This window comes from Orycteropus afer, unplaced genomic scaffold (assembly GCF_000298275.1).
Source record: "Orycteropus afer afer isolate SDZICR_OR568_19922 unplaced genomic scaffold, OryAfe1.0 scaffold00155, whole genome shotgun sequence".
Classification (NCBI taxonomy): Eukaryota; Metazoa; Chordata; class Mammalia; order Tubulidentata; family Orycteropodidae; genus Orycteropus; species Orycteropus afer.
In genome coordinates this window covers 3,434,948-3,445,371 of record NW_006921742.1, presented here as the reverse complement: position 1 = coordinate 3,445,371, position 10,424 = coordinate 3,434,948, and the positions used below count along the sequence as shown (strand labels likewise).

At 41.5% G+C, this 10,424-nt stretch overlaps 1 protein-coding gene across 1 annotated transcript in view; it reads left to right on the top strand.

Annotated features, from left to right (window-relative positions):
- The first annotated feature begins 512 nt into the window (after window positions 1–512).
- Window positions 513–10,424, top strand: part of CCDC28A (coiled-coil domain containing 28A) — a 23,001-nt gene continuing 13,089 nt past the window's right edge. Inside the window, exons 1-4 of the mRNA XM_007946309.2 lie at window positions 513–683; window positions 716–754; window positions 3,171–3,370; window positions 6,503–6,666. Coding sequence (XP_007944500.1) covers window positions 513–683; window positions 716–754; window positions 3,171–3,370; window positions 6,503–6,666 — 574 coding nt within the window. The remainder of the gene's footprint in view (window positions 684–715; window positions 755–3,170; window positions 3,371–6,502; window positions 6,667–10,424) is intronic.

Genomic DNA, 10,424 nt, shown 5'->3' with positions numbered 1-10,424 from the left:
CATAGCGACCCCTCCTTGGGTTTCCGAGGCAGTATCACTACGGAAGTAGGATTGCCCAACCTTCCTTCCGAGGAGGGGCTGGTGGGTAGTCAAGTGCTTTAGCCACTATGCTACCAGAGCTCCTAACAATAGTACTAGAATATAATTAAAAACAATTTAGGTGGCCAGCATTAGGGTCGCCGAACACACTTTTCTAGCTTGCTTCCAAGCCAGCGCCAATCTTCAGAAGTCCCAACAGTTACGTCGCAACAATGAAATAACAGTTTCCATGGCGATACGCTGGTTCCGCCTCTGGGCTTGCTCGAATAGCATGCTGGGAATTGTAGTGCGTGGGAGAGGGCTGGGCAGCTTCCGGAAATTGTATTACATTTTCTTTTCCCACCTCCCCTTCCCCGCTATATCCACTCCCTGCTTCTGGATATAAACCCAAAATGAAATGCCCAGTCATGAGTCCTATCTACGTCCGCCAGAGTTATAGCTGAAGGCAGGAGAGCGAAACAGATGCTATGTCGATGGCTGTGAAGCGGGCGGGACTCGCGGAGCAGGAAAAGGCGGGGCTCGCTCCTGCATCATGGAGGCTAGCCTTGTTACGTCATTTCCGTAAACAAAGGGTGCTGCGAAGGCGCAGGGGCCGGGATGTGACCCCGACTCAAGCTGCAGCTGTAGCGGCGCGGGCTGCGGCTGCAGCTGCACCTTAACTTCAGAGGCTCCGGAGTCTTTACAGGTCGGGGACTACGATCCCCTTCTTCCTCAGGTATGAAGTGGAACCAAAGGCACCCCGCCGCCTTCCCCTTTATGCTCCTCGTGACATTTCTGGTCACTGCTGAGTTAAGGGCGACTAAAGGTCATCCTGTGGGCTGGTTAGGGGAGGGGAGTGATTGCAGTCAAGAGAGACCTCCAGTGGTTCAGATTGGAGGCTGCGGGTTTACTAGTACTAGAGCTCTGGTAGCATAGTGGCTAAGACACTTGCCTGCTAACCAGACGGCTGGCGGTTCAAACCCACCAGCCCCTCCTCGGAAGGAAGGTTGGGCAATCCTACTTCCGTAGTGATACTGCCTCGGAAACCCAAGGAGGGGTCGCTATGAGTCGGGGCCGACTCGACGGCACATAACAACAACAACAACAGTACTCATGTGTAATTAAGTACCTATGAGCATATTACGCCTTTCTGAGTGGTACCTGTCTGCTTAATAATTCAAAAAGGTTTGACAGAGATTTTACCTTCCCCAAATGGATGACTTTCGATCCCTGACCCCTTAGAAGATGTTAATTTAGGCTACTAATGGTTTATTTGCATTCCTTTACTTCCCAGTTGTTGTTTTCCTTCTTGTATTACCACATGGGTATTTGCCTTGTAGGCCCCTGTGTTTGTGTGTGTTAGGAACCTAGACAGATTCTTGCCTCTTTGAAGAACTAATATCCTATTTTATTCTGTTGTCTTTTAAAGTTCCGTTTTAATTTGTGTTCCATTATGATCCAAAACTACAGTGTCTGTTTTGTAAGTAGAAATGTTTTTTAAAGGAAAAATCTTGAGGCAAGGTCTTCAGTGGGTTTACAGTTGGTCTCTGGTGTTAGAGACCAGACATCGGAGCCTTTCCTGTGAAACTTTTTCTTCTTTGGAGGTAGAGCTCCACTTCGGGTTGTCTATAGAGTTGGCCTGAGCCTATCAGCTGAATGGTTTAAAGTCCATTGCTAGTGACACCAAGTCCAGACTATGGCAGAAACATCTGTTTTCATTTAAATTCTCAAATGATTATTGTAGGAGGGACATGAATTGGTTTGAAACTTTCTGAATGATCATCACATGATTAAACTCAACACAACGTGCAAAAAAGACCTGATGTTCCCAGGCCATTTACAATCTGATGAGTTAAACAGCCAAATAAATGTCTCATCTTATAAGATGTAAAACAGTATAATTAAGGAAAAATTAACACTATGCGCAAAGTTAAAAAAAATGTAGGAGGATATTTTTAGATGGATAGGGAGCTCTGGTAGCATAGTGGCTAAGACACTTGCCTGCTAACCAGACGGCTGGCGGTTCAAACCCACAGCCACTCCTCGGAAGGAAGGTTGGGCAATCCTACTTCCGTAGTGATACTGCCTCAGAAACCCAAGGAGGGGTCGCTATGAGTCGGGTTTGACTCGACGGCATATAACAACAACAACAACAACAGGTGTTAGGAAAATAAACAAGCTGGTTAGTGTATAAAGTAAGAGGAAAGCATTAGCTAAATAGGAGGTCTTATACATATTCTTTGGGAGCTCTGATGGCATAGTGCCTAAGGCACTTGACTGCTAACCAGAAGGCTGGCAGTTCAAACCTACCAGCCACTCCTTGGAAGGAAGATTGGGTGATCTACTTCCGTAGTGATACCCCCTTGGAAACCCAAGGCGGGGTCTCTATGAGTCAGAGATGACTAGATGGCATATAACGACAATAACAATACATATTTTTCATGGAAGGGCCATCAGCAACTTCATGGTGAAACTTTTTTTGATAAGGGCAAAACCAAGCATATATAACAAACTTTCATGTTTCCTTTGACATAAGTAGAAAAAAGTTTTAAAATAGACACCCAACAAGTTTAATTGTACAGAACTCCACTTGATCACAAAGAAACAAATAGGCAGAACCCAAGTTCTGCTTGGTAGCTGAAAGAAATAAGACTTCCAGTCACTATGTAAAAATGCAGATAGCTCTGCCAGTTATACATTGTCTGAATCTAGTTGGTTATTCCTAAATATACATTTTAGAAGGTAGACTTAAAGGCTAGCTAAAGCTTGAGTCACTCTGGGAATATCACATAGATGATTTGTTTACTGTTTATGTATTGTTCCCTTCTATAAGGTAGCTTCTTGAGGACAAGAACTTTGTCTTTTTTTGTGCTATCTCCCCTCTCCCTAGAATATACGTGGCATGTAGAAGAAAGTCAGTAAATATTTGTAGACTGACTGACTAAAGAAAGTGGTTTTTAAAAACGTGTCTACAATGCAAAAAGGGTCTCTGTGTACATAGTAGAGTCGATTAAACTGAAACCATCCCTGCTCTACCTTTAATGACTTCTGAAATTCTTGATTCTCTTTCAGCCGATGACAAGGATCTTTGAACCTCTTTCACTTTTGCATATTACAGCATGTATGGATAATCACTGTATTTCCTTATTTAGGTTTTAAGAAGCTGGTCTTGGTGCAATAAGGAACTTCAAACAATGGAAGAGCGCAAAGTGAAGAGGAGGGGTCCTAAGTCCTTTAGTGCCCACTCTACTCAGGTTGTTAATGCCAAAAAAAATGCCATTCCAGTTAGTAAAAGCACAGGGTTTTCAAATCCTGCAGCGCAATCCACTTCTCAGCGACCAAAGTTAAAAAGGTGAATTCTTTTATTTCATATTATCACAGCAAAATGCTATTGAAATCAATACTCAGTCCACTTTTTCTTGTAACTTTTTTCTCTTGGCTTGACTTTTAAAACATTTGAGGCACATATGTGATTCAGAAAAACACCTTATGAAGGTTACAGTGTACAGAGATTAGAAGATGCAGAATGAATCTGGTTTGAAGGTCCTTGCTTTACCTCATAAAATATAGAGAGTAGGAAAATTTGTAGCAAAGTTGATGACCTAGCCAGAAATGAGAAAAAATGTAAGATCAGAGGCATTCATTTTTCACTAAGCTATGTGTGCCTGCCTTGGTAGTTTTTATTTTTTAAAAAAGAGTGATTTCATTGTTTTGATAAATAGTTTATTTTCATTATACAAATTTGACCACAATAAAAGTTCAGAAAAGAAATTAAAAAGACTAAAATGCCACTACTCAGAAATAATCATTATTATTTAGTGAACATTATTTGTCTTGAGGCTATTTAAAGGAAACAGGAACAACAGATGTAAATGTGCTACATATTAAGTGTTGCATATGTAGGAATATTTTGTAATATTAGATAGTGGAAGGCAAGACATCTTTAAAGAAATAAGAGCTGCATTATTTCAACCCTCTAATTACCATGAAATCAACATACTTTCAATGCAAAGTCGTCAGGGAGAGTCAGTTGAGGAAATAATGCACATAGCACTCTGTAACCATTGGAATTACACAAGAGATCTGGTTGCCCCATTGATGATGATCTCACACTCTTAGGAAACAAAAGGGACAGCCAAAGACACAGGAGCAGTAGTATTCCAGTGAGTTCTAAATGATAGGCAAGAGTTGTGAGGTTTTCCTTTGAATACATTAACAGATTGCAAAGGGGTTTGTTTGCCTCCTGAGGGCATTTAATTTAGAGTCAGGTTTTGAATATGGCTGTGAAGTACACATTGGTGGAAAAAGAAAGCTAAGAGAATTTAAAGGCAATCACTCCTTTCTGTCTACATAGCAGTTTATAAGTCTCTCAGTACCATTTCCTACCTGGCAACTTTATTTTCATACCTTCTTCTGGCATGTCGGCTTCTTAAGGGCTGGGGCTATTGGATCATCATCATGTGCCTGACAATCTTTCTCGAGTATTACAATTTTAATGAATCTTTTTCATTGTTGTCTTTAAAAAAAAAAAAAAAAAGATAAAGTGAGACAATGACATAATCAGAGCCATTGAAGTAGGATTAAACAGGGTTTTTTTAAAATCTGTTGTTTCTGTTTTCTTTCTTGAGAGGTTATAAAATGATGAGTTGATGCTAAACCCTTATTTGGATAAAACCTCCAAATTTGAAAGAAAAAATACGTTTGCTATTCAGTAATAAAACCTTGTACATTTTATACTAGTTTGTCTGAGATTTGATTGTGCATAGGAATCTCTTGGGAATCTTGTTAAAATGCAGATCCCATTAGGCTTGGATGCGGTTTAAAATTAGCATTTCCAGTGAACTCACAGGAGATGTTGATGGACCGCACTTTCCGTAGCAAGGTGCTATGTAGTGCCATCTCACGCTGCATGTGTAACGTACTGATGTTGCTTTGCAAAGAACTGTTGCTGACCTGTCAGCACGTGTTCTAAATTGCTTTCTTGTTAACAGTATTAGTTTTTCTTGTCCCCACTCCTGCCCCCATGTACCCCATTTGTCTTGTCCTTATTGTGGTGAGTGAAATTGTGAGGAAGATGTCGTCACTTAACGTTACATAAAAATTTAATAATAATACTATATTTTCACAAAAATAATGTGGGCATTATGTGGTTTTTTTTGCAAACGGCACAGCCCCCTCACAGGTTAGTTTCCTATGTGTGCTGTCCATGGGCACTTTGTGTGAAAAAATACTATGCATGTTAGGAATTGTAGTACATGTTGAGGTTATGTCTTGCTAACTAACTCTTGTTTATTCTTTAAACCTTCACTCGTGTAGCACCTTTAGGAAGCTTGTTCTGACTTCTAGACTGAGTGAACCACCCTTCCTCTCTTTTCCTATATTGCATTGTGCATAGCACCATCAGTCTAGTATTCCAGAGCCTGGTATATGCTAGACGTGTAATAAGATCAAACTTGGCCGAGGGCTTTAGAAAAGACTTTCCTGAGGAAGTAATATTTAAAATGAGAAAGATGTGTGGGAGGTAGCCAGGCAAAGGTGGCAGTGAAGGGAAGGAGGCTTTTGTAGGTGGAGGATGAACATGTAAGAAGGTATGAGAAGGGATTTCTAGGAAGGGAAGGGTTCAAAATGGCTAGAGCATAGAGAGACAGGGCAGGAGGGGTTCTTAAAGCAGCGCAAAGCTACTGAAGGGTTTCTTTAAGTATATGATCTAACTAGATCATATACTTTTAAAAATTGACTTGGCTGCTCTGTAGGGAGAGGATGGGGAGAGGAGAGGAATCAAACACATAGAGGTGGGAAGACTGTTCATGTGGGAAGCTGTGAGAGTGGTTCAGTCAAGAGATAAGGTGGTAACCATGGAGATGGAGAGAAGTGGAAAAATTAGGAATATCACCTTAGGACTTCATGACTGCCTGTGGGCCCTTAGGAAGCTGGAGGAGTCAAGGATCATTTCAGGTTTTCAGCACTCTATCATATGGTGATTATGAACGTGGATGTCTGCCTTCCTCCTTAGACTCTGCATCTTTGGAGCCCCAGGAACTGGCTCAGTGCCAGCTACAGGGTCCTAATCAGCACTTGTTGGAGTTATAGTTAAGGAACAAATAGGATAAAGTTTTGAAGTTGAAAGTGTAAGATGAGAAACAAAATATGAAACATAGAATTGTAAAATGATTTATCAAGTCTTCCGTGTTCTCTCAGTCCAGAGATCTAGTAAATTATTTGAATGCATTAATCAAGCTTTTTGTATGTTTTAGTAGTTCAGTTATGTTTCATGCACTCCTTTCAGAGTCTCACAATCTATTCTTTCTTTTGGTTTCTGGCTTCGTGTTAGTGGTTTTATTAGTATTGTCTTCATTCTGATTTCTTGTTTTGAAGGGAAATTCTGTTTAACCTGCTAGTTTTGCTTCATCTAGGAGAGTGTGGAAAGGTAATTGAAGTTAATAACTGATGATAATAATTGCAGTTAATTGTATCATTTTTGCAGAGTGATAAAAGACAAGACCAAACCACAGGGTGGAGAAGGGAAAGGTGCTCAATCAACCCCGATTCAGCACTCCTTTCTCACTGATGTCTCTGACGTGCAAGAGATGGAGAGAGGCCTCCTAAGTCTTCTGAATGATTTCCACTCTGGAAAGCTTCAGGCATTTGGTAAGTAATAGATTTTTCTCGTTACTATTTTTTTTTTCCAAGATGTACATGTGTGTTTAATTGTCCCTCTTAAAAGTATCATTTTCTTTTATTCAGAGAAAATAACATAATCACAGATTTTGTCATGAAAAACAATTGGCCTTCTAAAATGTCAGGATTTTTTTTTTGAAGGAAGGTTAGTTGAAGTGTTAGAGTTGTTGTTATTAAGTGCCATTCACTCATAGCAGTCCTGTGTACAACAGAATGAAACACTGCCTAGTCCTGTACCGTCCTCACAGTCTTACCATATTGAGCCCACTGTTGCAGTGTCCACATCAGTCCATCTTGTTGAGGGTCTTCCTAGTTTTTGCTGACCATCTCCTTTACCAAGCATAATGTCCTTCTCCAAGGGACTGGTCCCTCCTGATAACATAGCCAAAGTATGTGAGGCAAAGTCTCACCATCCTGGCTTCTAAGGAGCATACTGGCTTTACTTCTCTGAAGATCTGTTGGTTCTTCTGACAGTGCATGTGTTATTTAATAGTCGTTGCCAACACTATAATCCAAAGGCATCAATTCTTCTTCCTTAATCACTATCCAGCTTTTGCTTGCATATGAAGCAATCAATATACCATGCCTTGGGTCGGGTGCATTTAGTCCTCAAAGTGACATCTTTGCTTTTTAACATTTTAAAGAGGCCTTTTGCAGCAGATTTGCTTGATGCAGTGTGGTAGTTTGTTATCTTGACTGCTGCCTCCATGGGTGTTGATTGTGGATCTAGGTAAAATGAAATCCTTGACAACTTCAAGCTTTTCTCCATTTATCATGATGTTGCATATTGGTCCAGTTGTGAGGATTTTTGTTTTCTTTATGTTATACTGAAGCCTGGAGTATTTGATTTTCATCAGTAAGTACTTCAAGTCCTCTTGAACCCTGATACACATCTTTTCTGATTTAAACTACTCAGTATCTGCTAAAGGGGCAGAGAGGTAGCATCTTTTGACCTCTAACTGCATGAGAGGAAGACAGAATCTCCATCAGCAGCCCAAGGCTTGTTCCTTTGAGGCCAAACATGCTGCCACCCTCCAGCCCTCTGACCAAGCTTGACACCACCTGTCTGTCCTGTGGCACCTACCACCTCTTTGCTGGGTTCATTAATTCGCTGCAGTGGCCACACACAACTCACAGATAATGGGGTTTATTGACTGGGCAATCTACTTCTGTAGTGATACTGCCTTGGAAGTGGGGGCAGGAGGGATCGCTGTGAGTCGGGTCCAACTCAATGGCACATAACAACAACGGATGAAACAGGCTACAGTTCAAGTTCAGCAGCATGCTCAGGATACAGTTCTTTAATCAGGACGGTCTCCTCTCTGCTATGCCCTTGGACATACCTCTCTGGCCCTTGGCCTCTCAGCCTGGCCTCTGCCTCTGTGGGCCAAGTGTCTTAGCCACTATGCTACCAGAGCTCCCCTTCTGCCTCTAGGAGGGGTCATTTTAAACCTGGCAGAGTGGCAAAACTAACCAATCCCAACATCAGAGTTGTATACACCTGAGAGTGATTGAACTTTCCCAGAAGATTACTTTGTGCTGCTCCAACAGAAATACCCCAAGTGGATGACTTTAACAATGAGGAGTTTAAAAAGCAGCTACTCAGTTGCTCAGGGCGAATTCCACCACAGAGTTAATTGCCAGTCTCGTTGTAGGAAATAACTACTACCAACTTCCCAGAAAAGTTGACACATATTTTCATGGTCCCATGCAGTAATATGGTGGGAGTTACAAAGACTAAGGCAGAAAAGCCAGACCATGCAACTCACTACACTGTAGTATCCTTTTGTTCTGTTTGAATGACTGCCTCTTGGTCTGTGTACAGGTTCCACACGAGCACATTAAGTGTTCTGAAATTCCCATTCTTCTCACTGTTATCCATAATTTCTTACGACCCACACAGTTGAATGCTTTCTCATACTGCAAAACTGCAACTTGAAAGTGCAACCGATAAAAAGCACTTTTTTGTTTGTTTGTTTTTTTAATTCACCTTTGCCATCTTCCTTCCACAGTTCTTTGGAACATGCTCACTTCCACAGACCTCCCCTAGTTTCCCCTCTGTCTTAAGCCTCCCAAATCCAATCTTGGGTCTCTGATCCATACACCATATGCAGCCTTGTGACTTTTCCTAGCCATCTTTGCATGTTTTGTTTTGTTTTTTTTAATCGTGATTTGGGTGAAAATTTACAGAGCAAATTCACTTTCCATACAGTAGTTCACATTCACTTTGTCTCACGACATTGACCACAATTCACCACAATGCACTAGCTCCCCTCTCACTTCCTCCTGATAGTCACCTCTTCCCTGTGTCCATCCCTCCATGCACCCCTGCCCCCTGTCTCCCTGTGCATAAACAGCCCTTCTCTCTCCCATGATTGTTCTCTCTAAGGAGTGTTATTTACCTCAGGTAAATGTTCAACTCCTATGCCTATCTTTTGCTTGGCTGGAAGCCACAGGTGTGGGTTCATTTCTAGACCTGAAGGGCAGCTAGGGGGCATAGTCTCAGTGGTTCCACCAGGCTCTATCAGACCAGCAAACCTGGTTCCTTCCTTTTTTTTTTTTTCCCAAATGCTTTTGAGTTTTGTTCCACATTCTTCTCCCTCTCTATCCAAGGTCTCCTAATAGATCCCCCTCCAAGTGGTTGACATTGGTAGCCAGGCACCATCTAGTTCTTCTGGTCTCATAGTTATATAGGCTGCAGATTGCATGGTGTACCAGTTGCTAGGACTAATTATTTCCATGAATCTTTAGTTTTCTTCATTCTTCTTTGTGCTGGATGAGGAGAGACCCATTGTTGGATTCAGATGGCTGCTTGTAAGTTTTTAAGATCCCAGTCACTACTCACCAAAGTAGGAGGTGGAACAATGTTTTGTGTAGTATGTTATGCCAGTTGAACTTGATGTCCCCTGTGACTATGGTCCCAAGCCCACAGATTCAAGTACTCAGTCCCTCTGGGTAGCTGGCTGTGACTAAGAAGTGAATACAACCTTGTCCCTTGTCAGCTCCACTATACACCTGGGAATTCAGATCATACACATACACTCATAGGACCATTGTCTGCCAACCCTATACATGGTTGTGGGTACACTCCCCACTTCATAGACATACTTAATAGTTCAGCCTGCCCACCTGTCTATCCACTTGTATACCCATGTTGCCTTCACTGACAGTGCAGTACTGTATGTGGAAAAGGGTTCATCTTTGTTGTCTGTACGTCCCATGTACCTCTCTATGTCTTCCTCTTTCTCACTGCCACCATGTTGATCACTCACAATTGGTACATTGTCCTTCTCTTCACCCAAATCAATACTTATCTCTACCTGTCTAACAGTGTTCCCTCCCCTCTCACCCCTGGTAACCAACAAAGAAAACTTCCTTCCATAGATAAACCTTTCCTTGATTTTTACAATAACGGACTAGTACAATATTTGTCCTTATGCAGTTGACTTATTTCACTCAGCATAATATCCTCCAAGTTCATCCAAGTTCTGCTGTGTTTTGCAGATTCTAGCTTATTCTTTAGGGTTGCATAGTATTCCATTGTGTGTATGTACCAAAGTTTGGTTATCCATTCCTCAGTTGATGGACACCTAGGTGATTTCCTATTTTGGCTATTGTAAATAGTGCTGCTATGAACATGGGTGTGCATATGTCTACTCTTGTCATGGCTCTCATTTCTTTAGGATATATACCTAGTAATGGAATGGCTGGGTCAAATGGTATTTCTA